A 19,593-nucleotide genomic window follows, 5' to 3' on the forward strand; every position below is an offset into this window, starting at 1 on the left:
GCCAAAATGAACACGAATGCCTGTGAATATCCTGACTGTGACACACAGAAAGACTCGCGCTAATATTGTGTGTGCGCACAAAACAGCATGCCAGAATACAGTTCTCTTTCGAGCTTGAACGAACAATAGCACACACAATTATGCCAAAATGTCTTTTTGTCGAGTATCTTCATAACATAAGAGTAGTCTAAGGATGAGCGTGAAGAGTTGTGACTCGTGAGAGAATGAGGCGCGTGTGAGATCCGCGTCTCTGAGAGCAGCGGCTGGTCTTAAAGGGACAGTACACAGTAGCCACTAATTATATATGTCGCTAAAGTTAATCAAAGAACAAAGGGAACAGAGAAAAACACTCACTGCTCTTGACTAAAGAACTTTTTTCTTTAGGCAGATTATCACTAATCTGTGTGTGCATTTATTTTCCTTGAGAATCAAGCAAGTTGACTCATGAAACCATTTGTTTATTATGGCATATAAATATTATAGCATTAAATCGCATATCGCAATTGCAATATTGACCTCTATTATCGCAATATGATATTTTCCCCAAATCGTGCAGCCCTACCTTAGATGGGTTTGGACGTTTTTTGTATGTCCTAATTCAGGGAACAGACACAGTCTCTATATGATGATATCTAGGTGAAAGAGGCTCTATGTGATGGGATTTATCTGACCTTGGTGACGCGAGGCTGCTAGCAGACGGTCAGTTTAGCCAGTCTGTCTGCTTCCTGACCTGAGCCCCAGATTGTCATGTTTGAGCTCTAAGACTATGTGCCATATTACTAGAGAGAAAAGCAGCACCATCCCAGGAGGGATGAATGCCATCTCTTTTCAACAGGTCAGGTCTGCCCCAAAAACGTTTCCAATTGTCTATGAATTCTATATTATTTTGCGGGTGAGGACAATCTACTAAGTATCTCATCACTCCTGCGAACAGGAAGGGGGCCAGAGCAAATTACAGTGCCTGGCATCATACTTGCGAGGTCACACACCTCTTTAACATTAATTTTGGTGATCTCCGACTGGTGGAGTCGGACATCATTTGTGCCGACATGAATAATAATCTTAGAGAATTTACGATTAGCATTAGCCAGCACTTTTAAATTTGCTTTGATGTCAGGCGCTCTGGCTCCTGGCAAACATGTGACTATGGTGGCTGGTGTCTCTATTTTCACGTTCCGTGTAATAGAATCACCAATAACTAGGGCACATTCAACAGGATTTACAGTGGGTGTTTCACTGAGAGGGGAGAATCTGTTTGAAGTTGTAATCAGAACGGAAGAGCAGTGTTTTGTCCTGGGATTACAGCGCCTCACTGTCACCCAGTTGCCCTGCTGCACCGGCTCTACTTCAGCCGGAACCGAACAATGTAAAGAGTTCACTAAGCTAGTCGCATCAAAAGCAGTATTTAAAACCCTTGTACTCTTACAGTTAACCTAGATTAAAGCTTGGATGCGTGTCTCTAGTTCTGAAATCTTCCCCGTCAGCTTTACTATCTCCCTGCATTTATCACATGTAAATCCTGTGCTGACAGAGAAGGATATGCTAAACATGTTGCATGAGGTGCAAGTAACAATAAGAGGAGAAGATGACATGACTAAATTGTTTGATGGACTCGTAAAAGGTGCAAGAAAAATAAATAAATATAGAGCGCAGCTGCGCACAGATGGCACGCTAACAGGCTAGCGAATTACTAGCGTGTTGTGCTAGCAATAATGATTTAGATTGAAACTAGCAATGTCAGGTTAATGTGTGATGTTGAGTAAGTTAGCCCCTATTTAGCAGTATAAACAACAAGGAATGATAGTAAATAATGATTCAAAACAGAAAGATATACGAAGCTTTCAGACACACACCAACGCAACAACAGCAGAAGCAATGAGGCAGACAGGAGCAGAGCAAACCATTTAGAGAGCAGAAATCAGAGGTTGGAGGTGGGCTCTTTTGACAGGTTTTATGCACCCACATAGAACAACTGCATAACAATCCCCTTGCATTTACTTCAGAAAATTAAATTAAATTGTTTTACTGTTAAAAGCATGATTTTTTTTTTCCAGTCTTTGTTTGTAATCAAACTTTAACTTGTATGGTGTTAATAAGTGTTAAGGCCTGTTCACAACAAGAACGCTAACTATTAATATAACTATATTAGAGCAAATGTTTAAAAAAAAAAAATATTTTTTTGATGATTTACTGAAAATTAAAAGTTTTTAACTTTTATGTTAGATCTGATGGAAGAGATTAAGGAGAGTGAAGAACTGGATGAAGCGGAGGAGGAACATCGTGTCAAAACTGAAGAAAATTCTTTGAGTTGCTCACAGACGGGAAGTAAACTTGTGCTAAGAAGAGCCATCAAAATTTTCACTTGCTCTCAGTGTGGAAAAAGCTTCCCATACAAACAAAATCTTAAAGATCACATGACCGTTCATAGCGGAGAGAAGCCTTTCACATGTGATCAGTGTGGGAAGAGTTTCACACACAAAAAAACCCTTAATTATCACATGAAGATCCACACTGGAGAGGAGCTGCACACATGTGATCAATGCGGGAAAAGTTTTGTCCTAAAATATCTCCTTAAAAGACACAAGAAAATCCACACTGGAGAGAAGCCACACACATGTGATCAGTGTGGGAGGAGTTTCACAATACAAGCAAACCTTACGTATCACATGAAAATCCACACTGGAGATTTGCACACATGTGATCAGTGCGGGAAGAGTTTCACACTAAAAGTAGTCCTTGATGATCACATGAAAATCCACACCAGAGAGAAGCCATACACATGTGATCAGTGCGGGAAGAGTTTCACACTAAAAGTAGTCCTTGATGATCACATGAAAATCCACACCAGAGAGAAGCCGTACACATGTGATCAGTGCGGGAAGAGTTTCACACGAAAAAGAGCCCTTAATGATCACATGAATATCCACACTGGAGAGAAGCCGTACACATGTGATCAGTGCGGGAAGAGTTTCACACTAAAAGCAGCCCTTAATGATCACATGAAAATCCACACTGGAGAGAAGCCGTACACATGTGATCAGTGTGGGAAGAGTTTCAGATTGGCAGGTTCTTTTAGAGTACACCTGCATACTCATTTTGGAGAAAAAACATTTAACTGTAATCAGTGCAGTAAAAAATTTTATTTGGCAGGTTCGCTGAAGAAGCACATGATCGTTCATTCAAAGGAGAAGCCTTATGTGTGTTTGTGTGGAAAGCGATTTTCTAGGCCGAATGTTTTAAGATTACACCAGAAAAAACACAGTGGTGTGAAGAATCATGCGTGCTTTGTTTGTGGAAAAGCATATTTTACAGAGGGTGAACTGAAGCAGCACCAGAAGGGAAGCTGCACACAAAAAAAATCTTACTGAAATCACAAAAATCACACTTGCTATCAGTGCAGGAAGAGTTTCAGAAGTGTTCAAGCTTTTAAATTACATCTGTGTTCTCATTCTGGAGAAAGAAAGAAGCACAAGAAAGTTGATTGTGGCCTGTGGAATGTTGGCCCTCTCCTCCTCAATGGCTGTGCGAAGTTGCTGGATATTGGCAGGACTTTTTAGATTTAGACAGAGTTGTGAACAATATTTGAGAGAAATAGGCCTTTTGTGTACATAGAAAAAGTCTTAGATCTTTGAGTTCAGCTCATGAAAAACAGGGGCAAAAACAAAAGTGTTGTGTTTATAATTTTGTTCAGTATATTATGATTTAGAATTTTGACAATTTCTGCAATTTATTTCAAAATGCAAAAAAATCATAAATCCCAGGATAACAATATTGATCTATTGATCTGGTTTAACTCTTTCAATATTTCTCTCTTAATCTTTCTTTATTTTAAATCAGAATTAAAGTCTTATTCAAACAAAAAGCAAGTTGCAGTACTACGGCATCTTGGGGTATGTTCCCTCCCAAATCTGGTGTCCAGCATGACAAGTTGCTCTTTGTAGGAAAAAAGTTTTATTGACATCTTGCTGGGAGCACTCTCAAATACAACAAATACAATACTCAGCAAATACAACCTTGTTTGAAGTTAACCATATCATTGCCCTTAATTAATAGCCAAGGGAAAAACATAATTTAACTCTTAAATACTTTAATTGTGATCACCAGTTTTCTTCAATAATTTTACTTCACAGAATCCAAAATTTATTTAAACCATTAATTGATTTAGAAGCATTTTAAAGGAAAAGTATGGAGTCTGTCATCCTACCTTAAGTTCTTTAAAGCCCGTCTGGAATGGTCCCTCTGTCGAACAGGATTCTGCAGTCTGGCAGATTGAAAACAATGTGGTTCCTCGTCCCCATCCACTGACAGAGGGAGATTCCGAGGACTCCTGTCTGGCTCACCAAAATGTAATACATTTTTTTCCGTCTTTTCGCACCTGACTAAAGTCTACCTGGGTCTCGTCTACAATCGACGTCCCCAAACGTCTACAGTCGATGTTAGTTTTCCTGTATCTGGGTCTCGTCTACAGTTGGCATCCCAGAACGTCTACAATCGATGTTAATTTCCTATATCTGGGTCTCGTCTACAATCGACATCCCCTGGTTCTCGTAACTCTAACTTGCAGTGCAGCAATGACTAGACTCCAGACAATGCCTTCGAATATGCTTTAACCACGGCTGGAGGATCTCAGACAATTTTCAGAGAGAATCCCACCAGCAAAAATAATTCAACTAATATACTTTTAACTATAATTTTCCTACAATTTGATTGGTTCTTCATATGCAAACCTTTCTGTTACTAGGTAGAAGCCAAATTAGATCTCAAGTCTCATTTTAATCATATTTGATTATAGCCTGGCAATCAAGATGTTAGGTCTGTCAATTCACCATTGGCACGGCTCAATCCGAGGGGCGGGATCTTCTTCTTTAAAAAAGATTTAAAGTCTTTCAAATTCCCTCTGCACGCAATATGATAGTGCTACAACCAGCTAGAGCATTTGCCCACCAGCGGAGCTAGTTAATATCAGCTCCGGTATCAAAGCCGATTCGAAAGACCGTTGTTCGCCAGCAGCAGCAGCCATTCTTTTTTCAAGTAGGACTGTCACAACTCTGCGTCATTATGTTAAGCCCGCCCACCGACTCTATGCATGATTTGATTGGCCTGACTAGAGTTTGGTTATTCCAGCTCAAAGTCAATGGAGAGTTGCTAGACTACACTGGCTGCAAAATAAATCATGCTGCTGCTAGGGTGCGTCTAGATTTCTAGGTTAATTGAATTACTCAATATGTCATGAGACTACTCTTGACAGTATATTTCTGATAACGTCTGGTCAGCATCTGAGATTTTCAATCGACATTTTGTTCAAGTGTTTAGAATGTTAGGCCTAAAAGAGAAGTAATTAAGGATATAATGAGTTCACTGTCCTTCATGTGAAAAAATAAATTAGCTTCCCTACTCAAAACTTCTGAATCTGAACAGGAACCATGATTTCAGACATTATTAGTTCAAACGTAACACAATGTAATGGCGATCTGAGCCATTTTCCGTTCTTCCACATTTCCACAAGGGTGTGGAGCAAAGGATTTGACACATCAATCTTGTAAAACTTTACTTTTTCTTTGTCTTGTTACATTTTAAAAGAAATCAAACTCAAAAATTATTTTACACCTTTTCACATACCAAAAACAAGAATCTTTTTCCACGGTCAAAAGACTGTCTAGCACCAACCCTTCCTTCATCTTCAGAATTATTACGCATACGTAACACGTATATAACTAGTCAAAATCACGTGATACAATACAAATAACACAACACACACATTAATCAAAAAATATATAATCACTCTTAATATAAGGTAAAATTTTACAAATTTATTAATGTAGTTATGGCTCTAAAACACAAAATGTCGAGCAGTAAGAGTTGTTTCTTCCACAAACTCCTGTCCTCCTAACTAGCCAAAACAAGTGACCACACAATCATCCTAAAACCAACAGTTTCAAGTTTGAGATTGAGATTTACTCAAAGTTTCTCCTAAAAGAACTATATCTAAGAAGTTTTATTCCTTTATATCATCATCTTTATGATATAAATTGAATTATTATTCATTATGATTTTTGTATTGTCCTTTTTTAAAATTTCTCATGTATATGTGTGACTTTTTTTATTTTACTCTCTTTTATAAAAAAAATTAATTTCAAAAGTTTTTTACATGTACAAAATGTTTTTGTGCTCAAGTGTACTCTGGGAAGCTGACATTTCTCTGAGATTTTTTATTAAATTGTTCTTCATTGTTGTGCTAAAAATATCTAGTTACTCTACAACTTTTGATGTATTTACCAAGTGCCTATGTAAGAGAAATGATCATGTAGCTTTGCAACTAGATGCTTATTTGATTCTCCCCTTCTCATGTTGCATTGGACACCTTTTAAGTCAATAAAGAGAGAAATATCTCATTTGTTTTCACTTTAATCTAGTTTTTTTATTTGTTCACAAAATAAGGTAACGTAAGTCTTTTGCAAGCAAACTGTCAATTGCTGTATGTGTGTATACATGGACTTTTGTTATACTTCCTGTTTCTTTTGCCATCTTTGTAGTTTTTTTTATTTTTTTTATGTTGACTGGGCTTTCCTTTGTCCTCTGTGCTCCCAGGGTTGGATTCACCGCCATTTGTTTATTATTATTATTATTATTATTGGAGTTTATAACTATAAATGAGTTCACTTAGTAATACAGTAATATGTTGTTTGGCATAAAATAATTTATCAATGCTTTATTTTTATAGGCTATAACCTAACCCTTTACAGTTTTGGATAAAATAGGCCTAAATTTTTTGCATAATATTTGCTTAAAAATAAAGCATTCATAAATTAATTTATGATAAACATACAAACATCCCTACCCATACAAAAGGGCACACATTGGACCTCATTATAACAAATTTTCCTGTTAACAATGTTCATGTACATGATTTAGGCATATCTGATCACAATGCCATATCATTAGACTTTTCATTCCTGACCTTACTCAATAAGCCAAAATCTGCTTTCGCAAAACAAAAGAAATTAACCTTGAACACCTGTCGTACGACCTACAAAACCTGGCCATATCCACCCATCACTCTGCTCCTGATGCGCTTGTCGACCATTACAATACTGGACTGCAAGAGATACTTGATGCCCATGCGCCCCTCAAGACACGGACTGTAACATTTACACGCTCTGCTCCGTGGTACACTGGTGCGCTGCGTAGATAGAAGGCAGCTGGAAGGGTCCTTGAGAGGCGATATGTTGCCTCTGGGCTGACTGTCCATAAAACAGCACCAAAGATCATATTCCAAATCACTCAGTCTGGCACGGTCAAAATACTATTCCAACATCATTAACAATAATCCAGGAAATTCAAAACAGCTCTTTAAAACAATAAATTATCTTCTCAGTCCACCAGCCCTGAGGCAAAATAACAGTACTGACGACCAGTACAATAAATTTCTTGATTAATTCACCACAAAAATAACTACCATCCACTCCTAACTTAAAGGTGATCTAAGTAACTTTTTTACCTTAACTGAACAGCTTCGGAGTCATTGGAATGGTTATATTACTTATTTCGGGTTGAATGGTGGTCGTTTCGCACCCCCCTGGTGCCTGTGAGCGGAAAATCCGCACTTGCAACTTTGAGCCGGCGGGCCGGCGGCCGCCGCGTCAGAAAGTATCGTGTGATATCAGGTCTCGCGATGTAAACAATTGCTTTACGGTCAAAAGAAATCTGCTAAAATGCTGTCATTATTGCGCTCCCTCACGCTGTTCGAACCCGAATGAAGAAGACGTTTTAAAGAATGTCCCATCTGCTTTGATGTCGTTGATCTACTAGCCATGGTGTCTGAGAATCGCCAACGAGTTTTTACAACAGTGTTGTCAAATATCTATTCAGAAGCTGTGGGGGGAGCTCTAGAGAGAAACCTGCGAGCAAAAAGCGAGAATACAGCAAAGAAATCCCGAAACTACTGAGCCCTGCTTTAATACCCAGCAATGTCATTCCATTCATCCCCCCAACCTCAGCACCAACATTCTCTCATTTCATTCTCCCCACACACAGACAGGTTGAGACTCTCATACACAGCATGAGACTCTCAACGTGCCCATTGGACCCCCTTCCCACTGCCCTGATCAAATCAAATACGACTTTCTTAAGCCCTCTTATCACCACCATCATAAACTCTTCCCTGCAATCTGGCCATCTTCCAATCTCTCTGAAAATTGCACTTATCAACCCTCAGCTTAAGAAACCCTCCCTCGATCCTGATATTTTATCAAATTACCGGCCCATTTCTAACCTCCCATTTCTCTCCAAAGTCATTGAAAAAGTCATTGTCACCCAAATCCACAACCACCTTCACTCACACAGTCTTTATGAAAAATTCCAGTCTGGTTTCCGCTCCGCCCATAGTACAGAGACAGCCCTGGTCAGGGTCACAAACGATCTGCTTGTGGCTGCTGACCAGTGCTCTCCATCCCTTCTCCTGCTCTTGGACCTCTCAGCCACCTTCAACACTGTTGACCACGCCATCCTCCTCCACCGTCTGCAACAATTCATCAGCATTTCACATACAGCATTTCAGTGGTTTCGGTCCTACCTGACTGATAGAGTTGCGTATGTGGCCCTGGGGGGAGCCAGGTCGAGGCCCCACACAGTCACATGTGGAGTGCCTCAGGGTTCGGCCCTGGCCCCACCCTTTTCTCCATTTATATGCTCCCCCTGGGCCACATCATCAGCAGGCATGGAGTTGCTTTCCACTGCTATGCAGATGATACTCAGCTCTATGTCAGGATGGACCCCACATCCTCTGGATCATCACTCTCCACTCTAACTGCCTGCCTGGAGGAGACAAAGACATGGATGACTGACAACGTCCTTCAGTTAAACAGCTCCAAAACTGAAGGTCTCCTCATTGGAACCCCACACCAACTCCGATCCTCCCCCCTGACCGTGTACTCATATGCTGGCCATGACATTCCTCTCACATCCTCTATAACAAACCTGGGGGTTAGATTTGACCCCCACCTATCATTTAACACCAACATCCAACTTATCTGTAAGACTGCATTCTTTCACCTGCGGAATATCTCCAAACTCTGCCCCTCCCTTTCCCTTTCTGATGCAGAGAAGCTGGTTCATGCCTTTGTCTCCTCCAGGCTCGACTACTGCAATGCACTCCTCATCGGGATCCAATCCAAAAAGTTTTTTTTCCAAGGTAGGATGTTCACTTCACCATGCACTCTCCACAAAGAATAGCTTATTATCCTTATGTGACTGTTAAACGTAACTGGTATCACCACAAACCAGAGAATGTCTAATAAGGGGAGAAGTTCCACTCTCAGTAAACTTCCGGCTTCTGAACTGGTTGCAGTTCCTCTTTGGTTCCATATGAGGGCGCTCACAGGACGAGTGCAGAATGAATGGAGGTCTATGGAGCTATACCTCTCAAAATCCACTTTTCTCAGGATATAATTTTTTGTCTATTAATTTGAGTGTTGTTTTCAAAAGGAGATGCAAAGAAATTACACATTGCTGGGTGTTAGATTTTTTAGAGTCACTTTTTTGCTTTAAAAAGTCTTTTAAAATGTCAATGACGTCATACACATTGTACCACCAGAGATACTGCTTATGGCAATCCTTCAGTCACTTTGGTGTTTTCGCGCTCTGCACTTTCTTTTCTCTCGAGGCATTGACAACACAGCTGACACAGGTAAATACACGTGCTAGAAGAGTTTTTGTTTTGTTTGTTTCTGGTCCCGCTTCGGATGCCACGATGCCATCAAGAGGTATCTCTGGTCGTACTCGGTCCTTCACTGACCAATCAGCGTTCATTAGCGGAATGCTAGCGTGTTATGGGCAACAACAACTCAACCTGTAAGAAATCGAAAGGACATAAGTACTCGTTCATTCAACTTTCGACCTATAATCCATGTTGAACTTGCAAAACCTACAATCAAATCTGAGATTTCTCAATGGCAATCGGGTGAAAGAGACAAATTTAGCCGTCTAGCCCCATAGACTCCCATTCATTTTGCACTCATGGGTGATCGCCCCCAGTGGAACTACAACCATAATTCGGTACAATAGAACTTAAAGGTATAGCGGAGGATGTTTTACTTCCTGGTGGGTAACCTATACTATTGGTCCTCCTAATTGTCAATCATTCTGGTGAATCAATCAAACTTTTCAAAAAGTGGAGAGGACGGGTCTTATCTAAAATTTGGAAAGATCCTCCGCTATACCTTTAATAGGGAGTGGGTAGGCTCTCCATAGACGGGCTCTGCCACAAACGTTATTCTGGCATATTTGTGTCATGCAAGGTAATTGCAAAATCTAGAGACATGTGCGAGGTGGCCAGCGGGGGACAGTTGAGACACACGTGTATCAACTGTACCCCCAATAGAGTTCTATTAGGTCACACACTGTTTAGTAGTTCAGTGTTATGATAACAGGTTTTACGGACTTTTACTGTTTTATTTTACAGGTTTTTCATGTATTTTTGAAATGTGTAAAAAAAAAAAAAAAAACGTCAGATTACAGAAATAGACTGCAAATGTACATTTCCTGTGTAAAATTACATGAAAAACATGTAAATGTCATGGCATGTGTTTTTCTGGCACCCCAGCTGCCGGAATATTACCGTTTTTTTACAGTAGCATAGGACGCAAATGAAAATAAAATTTGATATTTGTGATATTTAAACTGTGTATTATTAATAAATATTGTTTCATATCTTGTTCCTGCTTTATAAATTTTAACCAGTGCTAATTTAAATAAAATGAATGAATATAAATGGATGAATAAACAAAAATGTTGCCCAATTGTTATTTTCTTTATTTGTCCTTATTTTTTTTATATTTACAATGAATGGTTAGTTACCTTTACTTCATTAAAAATGGGTGTCTCAACTGTACCATGCACTGTCTCAACTGTACCACACATGGGTACAATTGAGACAAAAAGCACCTTATTTTTATGAGCTAATTGTGGAAAATATATACTACTATATATATAACTTGTGTCATCTGTGTTTGGTGTTTGAGTCCGTGTGTGTGTGTGTGTGTGTGTGTGTGTGTGTGCTCGCGCTTAGGCTATAGTGTATAGAGGGTATGCATTGATGTCACATTTCCAGCCGGAGCACGGCCCCTCAGCCGGACTGAGTGTCAATAATTGAATGGGGGAAACTGCGAAAACGCAAGTAAAACAAACGATTATACAGTAAGTTTAAACTAAAGGTTGGACTCGATATAGTGTTCCTTAAAACTTAGCAGATATCCAGTGATCCATGGATATTGACTTGCAGCCACGTGTTTCCTGACATTTATATGTGTCTGATTTCAACGCCGGGAGAATATATAAAGCAAATTTGCCTGTGAATGACTTATATAAATACAGGTAGGTCTAAATCCGAGTGATCAGTTATATCAATGTTTTGTTTAGAAATAATTGAGATTTATAATTGAGACATGGTCATGTTACAATGTGCCCCTTCACATTTTACAAAGTACTATGGGGCATGTTGTCACATTTCACTTCCATTCTTTTGGGGTATATCAAGAAAAAAGTATACACTGTATTAATAAAACAAAACCAAATAATTGTAATACACATGGGAAATGAATGTGGGAAAAAATAAATACTCTGAACTCTAAGTAGATTTACACAAACTGAGAAAGTCAAAAACCATTAGGTTGTACCCCACTCTCCCCTACCCTCTATTTGTCTGATTGTTTGTGTGCATGTGTTTCTGTTTATATGTGTGTGAGCATGTAAAAAATAGTAGATTACAGAAAATATGTAAATAATTTATTTCTTTGTATTTTATATCACAGACAATCATCTGACACTGAATCGGATGAAGACTGGGAGCCAGTCAGCCATATACTGAGGGACATGATGACAGCACCTCATCAGGAGAGGATCCCCGTCCCTCAACTTCCAAGAGAGGTTCAGCCAGCAGAACACCAAGAGGCAGAGGACGGGGGAGAGCGAGAACTGGTATTAAAGCTGAGATGTCAACCAGCACATCTGAAGAGAGATGGAATGACGTTGACGTTCCAGACGTGACGCCACCACAGCCCACCTTCAGACCCACCAATTCACCAGGACCCCAGCTCATACGTACAGCCACCTACACAGCTCTCCAGCTTTTTTTTACAAACTCCATGCTACAGACAATAGTTCAAAACACCAATGACTTTGGCTAAACTCGCCACTCTCAGCCTTCGAACCCGTGGATTGACGTGACATTAGAGGATATGTTTGCATTCATGGACATGGTCATTTATATGGGTCTACTAAAACTTCCTGCAATAACTGATTTGGAGGTAATCGGTACAGCTTGCTGTTTCCTAAAAAGCTTCTCACCGGAAAGAAGTTTCTTAGGATCTGCCGCTCCCTTCACCTCAGTAGCTTGGTGGACGATGCTGCTAATGAGCAGAGAAGAGGTACAGCAGGATTTGATCGTCTCTAGAAAATAAAACCACTATACATTTTGATGAGGGATGCCTGCAAAATAAACTATCACCCTGGCCAGGAAATTTAAAATGATGAGCGGATGGTTGCCTCTAATGCACGGATCAGGCTGAAAAAGTATATGAAAAATAAACCTGTTCGCTGGGGATATAAACTTTTTGTTCTGGCGGACTCGAGCAATGGGTACTCATGGGACTTTTTTGTGTACGAAGGAAAGATGCAGGGAAACAGTGGGAAGGGGCTCGGTCAGTGATGGAGCTTCTCGACACCCAGTTGCTTGGCACAAACTACAAGCTGTTTGTAAACAATTTCTACACAAGTCCCTACCCTTTTCTGCGACCTCCTTCAGAAGAGGATCTGGTCATACGGAACCATACAGACGCACCTAACTGGCATTCCAAAAACCAAAATAAATAGTCTGGACACTAAATATGATGGATTAGAAAGGACCCCCCCTCCTCTTTATCCAGTGGTGAGACACAAGGGACGTGTCCATGTGTTCAACACTTCACAAAGTCCATGCGGAGGACACTGTTCAGAGGAGAGTCAGAGATGCAGATGGGCACTGGGTGTCGAAGGACATCTCTGTCCCACCAACAGTGAAGGAGTACAACCGGTGTGTATTATATATATATATATATATATATATATATATATATATATCTATACTATATTTATATATATATATATATATATATATATAAATGGGCTTTCACACCGTTTTAGTTCTAGGAACTCCTTTTGGACGAACTTATTTAGCTCCTACTTCAGAGTAGGGTCTAAACCAGCACTATAGGAACTACCATTGAGGTTAGTGTTTGATGATTGGCCAAACGCACGCAAAACACCAGCACACGCTATTTTTAGACTGAGAAAGTAACTGTACGAACATGGATAGATGGGCCTCTTAACCTATACGCTGAGGAGAAAATCTAATGCAACTTTAAGGGGACCAAAACAAGCATGATCATGAATTTCTGCTCAGCTAGCAACACTGGACATCAACCACACGGCAAACGCTAATACCTTTTCATGTCTACTTTCGATCTATAACAGTTCTATCAAATAACGTAATAGACAGAACTGTTAGACAGATTGTAAACTGATGAACATGGAGAATGCATTCACTGTTTACTCAGACTCTGGTGTTCTCAGCGGCATTAATGTAAAGGTCCGCCGAGCCGTCAAAATAAAAGTTAGAACAACGAGCGCGGTTTTACATCACTTCAGAGTTCCTACTGGCGGTGCGAATGCAACCAGGAAAACGTTCCTAAGGGAACCATTAGTTCTCTGGGAAACAGCCTGGTGGCTAGTTCCTAGAACTACCCGGTGCCAAAGCCCCTATAATCAACACTCTTTTATGCTATTTGGAATGAAATAAAATATGTATCTCAACGTTGTTTTTCTCTGTCCATACAGGTGCATGGGTGGAGTGGACCTCTCTGATGCCCTGATCAGTTTTTATAAAGTCATCCACAAGACCCAGAAGTGGTATTAGACATTTTTGTATGACTTTATGGACATTGTCGTTGGGAATGCCTTCCTGCTTTACAAGGATATCACAAAAGCTAAAGGACAGGTATTGTGCATATCAGTAGTAACAGCACCACAGGTCATCTGAGGTGCAGACACTGCCATGCAGACATTGCATGACTGGCATGTTGTCAAAAACCTCTGAAAAATATAATCGGATAATTTGTTAATATTTTGTGTGTGTGTGTGTGTGTGTGTGTGTGTGTGTAAAAAGTTTTTAATAACATAGCACTTGTTTTGTCTCTTTATTTGCACAAAGTTTAGTTTCAATACTTTTGATTCAGTTACTATGTGCCAGCAACTTCATTTAGACCCAGAAAGGATATCTTACCATAAAACATACCCTGAACTCTCAGTTGATTAAACCAAACCTTTTTTACTCAAGGTATGCTGGTTCCAAAAACGCATCCAGAAGTAAGTTCATCCAACCCAGAGTATGTTCATGGTTAAAACATAGCTTTTTTCTTCTTTTGTTAAATGTGGATTTACATACTTAGTGCATATCGCCAACTATTTAGTGGTTATGCAAACATTTTTCAATCTTTTCATTTAATAATCTTTCATCACTGTGAATAAGAAGAACTATATAAAGTGTGTGCTTGCAAAGATAACATGGCTGTATAAGTTGATTTTTTGTTTAGTAATTTTGGTTCTACATTGATTGAAACTAATATAAGATATCATATATGTCTTGTATTATAGAAATACATTATAGCATTGATAACATCCTGTTGCAAATATAAAAAAATGAATGCAGATCAACGTGTGAGATGAGAATAATATAGATATATATTATAATAAAATTAACAATACCTTGTTTTAATAGTGCTTTATATATCAATAATAATATAGTATATATTGTATAATATTGATATAAAAACTACACCTCTGAAGTAAACTAATCCTGGAACATGAGTTGCTCTGGAGCAGGTGATGTTCAGAGAGTATGTTGCTATGGCTGAAAGATACCTATGTTTTTTTGGAACCAAAAGTTGAAGTTATCCGCTTACCCGGGAATGTCACATAACCTGAAGTAAGTTTTAATTAGTTTGTGATCATTGTTGATCATCATTGGATATTAAATGGATTATTATCAGGGGTTTCTGATCAATCTACATGTCAGAATCCATTTTGAACTTCAGATTCAGTCATTTTAACTCAGTTTAATGGTGTACAGGCAGTACGTCTCTCACGCTGGAGTGAAAAAAAAACATGGAAAAACGTTATTTTTATAGTATCAAAAAGTATATTTTATAGTATATAAAAGTGGAAACCTTTTAAAAAATCCCCTCACTTTTGCTGGAAGTGTATTATTATTCAATAATTTCATAATCCATAAAAAAAAAAACACACATAAAATACTTTTTTGAATCAGATTTGATCTGATCATCATCACTAGAAGCTGCTGTGAAAACTGTCAGTATTATTCAGTGATCTGCAGTGTGTTTGATCAGGAAATATCAACAGACTTTATTGTACAGCAGCTCAATTCCTCACTGAACTGGATAGTGCTGAACAAGAATGTCTTTAATATTTATCACAGTGAAGGTGATTTAACTCGTCTGTGTTTCCAGAGATGGATTCATGAAATGGTCTCCTCCAAGGCTCATAATGTTTTAGACCCCGTTTACAGCTGTTAGTGCTGTCCACTTGTAATCCAATTGGTCAAAATGCATCTTAATATCAGGTGTAAACAGGGTCTCAATTTAAGTTTGCTGAAAACTGACATAAAACGGGCTGATCTAAAAAGCTGAAGGAACATACTTGTGAATGCAGGTCAGCAATAAAACAGTGTTAATGTTTCAGCTAAACCTGTTGTAAACCAGAAAAGAGATGGAGAGATATTCAATCAGTAATAACACTGCAAAGTGAAAAGTCTGTTCTGGCTCTGCATTCTGTGTGAAAATGAAATGCTGTATAAAAGTGAGAAATGAGAAGTTTGATGTGAATTAACGGTAGAAATATATAAGCAGAATTGGTGTAGATTAGAGACCTCTGACTGTAACACTGAATGTCTTTTATGAAACCCCACTGTTGGATTTGATCTGTAGTTTATAGAGTCGAGTCTGTGGTTCTGCTGTTTGTGATGGTCAGAGATCCAGTCTTCTTGTTCAGCTTCAGACTGTCTCTGAATCTCCCATCAGCATTATCATCATATGTTTTTCAGCTTGTAGCAAATTAGCTCATGAGGAAAATATAAATAATTATTCAAAACTTGTTATGATTAATGATGAATATTTGGATCAGTTAATCGGATTAAATGTATGTTGCTACATTAACATTACAACCAATTAATCAGTTCATCCTGTGAACACTCAATATTTATAAATTAATTAATAGAAATGTTAATTTTCGGGGTTGGGAAATAACTTTTCTTACTGTACAGTACTACACAGAGCATGTAATCAGAATCTGGAATCATTAAATTGACTGTTTCCAGGGCAGAGAATCAGAACCAAATATGTATTATGCAGTTAGGCAAGGCAAGACAAGTTTATTTATATAGCACATTTCATACACAATGGCAATTCAAAATTCAAAGTGCTTTACATAGAAGAAATTAAAATAATAAAAAGAAATAAGAATAATTAAAACAGTTTAGGAAAAATAAAATACAGTACAGTACAAACAGTCGGACGAACAGTGGCACAGTGCTCATTCAGTAAATGCATAGCTAAACAGATGTGTTTTGAGTCTGGATTTGAATGTGACCACTGTAGGAGCACATCTGATCTCTTCTGGAAGCTGGTTCCAGCTGTGGCTGGCATAATAGCTAAAAGCGGACTCGCCATGTTTAGAGTGAACCCTTGGTATTTCTAGCTGATATGATCTTAATGATCTGAGTGATCTGTTGGGTTTATATTCAGTGAGCATATTTGCAATGCATTGAGGTCCTAGGCCATTGAATGATTTATATACCAGTAATAATACTTTAAAATCAATCCTAAATCTAACTGGGAGCCAGTGTAAAGACCTGAGGACTGGTGTGATATGTTCATATTTCCTGGTGCATGGCGGCAGCGTTCTGTATGAGCTGCAACTGTCTTATGGTCTTTTTGGGAAGGCCAGTGAGGAGTCCATTACAATAATCCACCCTGCTGGTGATGAAAGCATGCACAAGTTTCTCTAAGTCTTGTCTGGAAACAAAGCATCTAATTCTTGCAATATTTTTTAGATGATAGTATGCTGATTTAGTTATTACTTTGACATAACTACTGAAACTAAGGTCTGACTCTAGTGTCACACCAAGATTCCTGACTTGATGTTTAGTTGTTTGACCCCTAGAGTGAAGGTATGCGTTCACCTTGAGAACTTCATCTTTGTTTCCAAACGTAATGACTTAAGTTTTGTCTTTGTTTAACTGAAGAAAGTTTTGGCACATCCAACTGTTGACTTCATCAATGCATCGGCACAGGGAGTCAATGGGGCTGTAATCATTAGGCAATAGGGCTAAGTAGAGCTGTGTGTCGTCTGCATAGCTGTGGTAAGCAATTTGTTTTGTTTTTCTCATTATTTGGCTCATTGGGAGCATATACAGGTTGAACAGGAGTGGCGCAAGAATTGAGCCTTGAGGGACTCCGCATGTCATGGATGTCCACTCAGACTTATGGTCTCCTATACTCACATAATAACCTCTCCCATCTAAGTATGACCTGAACCATTTTAGGACTATCCCAGAAAGTCCCACCCAGTTTTCCAGCCTGTCAAGAAGTATGTTATGATCGACAGTGTCAAATGCAGCACTGAGGTCGAGTAGTACCAGCACTGATAATTTGCCTGAATCAGTATTTAAGCGAATATCGTTTATTATCTTTATGAGCTTAAGAATTTGTTCAGCTGATTGAAGACAACTTTTTCAATGATCTTGCCTATGAAAGGAAGATTTGAGATCGGTCTATAGTTGCTTAATATGGTCTTATCCAGATTGTTCTTTTTCAGGAGGGGCTTGACAACTGCAGTTTTCAGGGAGTTTGGGAAACTCCCAGAGAGAAGTGAGGCATTTACCACTTCTAGAAGATCTGCTTCTAAACTGTTTAAAACACTTTTGAAAAAAGATGTGGGAAGTGTGTCAAGGGCGCATGTTGATGTTTTAAGGTGCTGTACGGTTTCTTCCAAAATTTTGCCGTCAATTTCTTTGAAATCAGACAAAGTTACTACTTTCTCAGGTGGTCTGATCTGTCTGACCCCAGCACAACTCAATGATGTGCTGATCACCTTTCTGATATTATTGATTTTCTCAGAGAAGAAAGAAGCAAACTCACTGCACTTGCTGTTTGAGAGCATTTCACTGGGAATCTGGCTTGGGGGGTTTGTCAGTCTCTCTACAGTAGCAAAAAGAGTGCGTGTGTTGTTTAAATTGCTGTTTATAATATTTGAGAAGTAAGTCTGTCTAGCTTTGCCTAGTTCCATATTGAAAGCATGAAGGCTGTCTTTGTAGATGTTATAATGGACTACAAGTTTTGTCTTCCGCCACATGCGCTCTGCTTTTCTGCATTGTCTTTTCATATTTTGCACTGCTGTTGAGTTTCTCCAAGGTGCTTTTTAGAAGTTAGAAGCGACCAAACACCTCCACGTTTTCCTTTTTTAAATACAGTTACACGAGTAGTTATACGATCAAGTATGGTGACACAAAATAAAACGTGGTGCTTTTCTAAGTGGGTAAAAAGGATAACTATAATGTATGGCGGAATAGCACTTGAAGTTGGAAGCACTTCGACTCGGCGCAGTAAAAAGTCACGCTTGAAAAATCCTCTCCCCCTCTCCCTCTCACTTCTGTCATTAGAACCAACGTGACTTTTTACTGCGCCACGTCGAAGTGCTTCCAACTTCAAGTGCTATTCCGCCATACATTATAGTTATCCTTTTTACCCACTTAGAAAAGCGCCACGTTTTATTTTGTGTCACCATACTTGATCGTGTAACTACTTGTGTAACTGTATTTAAATAGGGAAAACGTGGAGGTGTTTGGTCGCTTCACACTGAGACACTTAAAATGATACCAAACATGAAAAGGAAAAACAATAGATACATATGATACACAAGATACATCATATGTGATATATGGACATTCTTAGTGAACTTTTGGTGACTTGACTCACGAGAAGAGGAAGGGAGGAGGGAGAGGGGGATGCAGAGATAAGGAAGAAGAAAAGTTTGGACAGGCTAAGTCACACTCAATAATGCAGGTCAGTCCTGTGCTCTGTCTTTGCTATCTTCTGTCCAGGGTGCGTTTTATGGCTTTATTGCAGGGTGAGTTTGGTCTTAGCAGGAAAATCAGTCCTTACAACGTGCATTTTTAGAGCAATAAACTGTCTTATCAGTTGGTAGTCATGGCAACTGAGCCCCTTTCTTGCCCTAGTAGGGGGATGGGATCATAGATCCCAGAGTGAGTTTTAAAGATTATTTGTTAAATACAACAAATAATTATCGTTACAAGATATAGGAGTCGCCTGAGGTCCAAACATCTACAAATCTACAGTCTTCAGTGACTGGAGCTGTGTCCCAATGTGAAGGCTGCATCCTTCGAAGGACGCACCATGTAGCCTTCGTAGGATTTCCTAATTGCGCAACCATGTGTTAACGATCACTGCTCCTGGCGCCAAGCAATGG

General features: G+C 39.1%; 1 protein-coding gene across 3 annotated transcripts in view; it reads left to right on the forward strand.

Annotated features, from left to right (window-relative positions):
* The window catches only part of LOC309475993 (uncharacterized protein), a 104,591-nt gene extending 98,183 nt beyond the window's left edge, over positions 1 to 6,408 (forward strand). For all 3 annotated transcript variants that reach the window (XR_014197899.1, XM_082139057.1, XM_082139056.1), the window contains one exon: positions 2,224 to 6,408. Coding sequence is in view for 2 of the 3 variants with exons in the window: in XM_082139057.1 (XP_081995183.1) it covers positions 2,224 to 3,368 (1,145 nt within the window). In the remaining variant the exon portion in view is untranslated. The remainder of the gene's footprint in view (positions 1 to 2,223) is intronic.
* The last annotated feature ends 13,185 nt before the right edge of the window (positions 6,409 to 19,593 follow it).

Source organism: Leuciscus leuciscus, assembly GCF_965113295.1.
Source record: "Leuciscus leuciscus genome assembly, chromosome: 15".
In the NCBI taxonomy this organism is placed as follows: domain Eukaryota; kingdom Metazoa; phylum Chordata; class Actinopteri; order Cypriniformes; family Leuciscidae; genus Leuciscus; species Leuciscus leuciscus.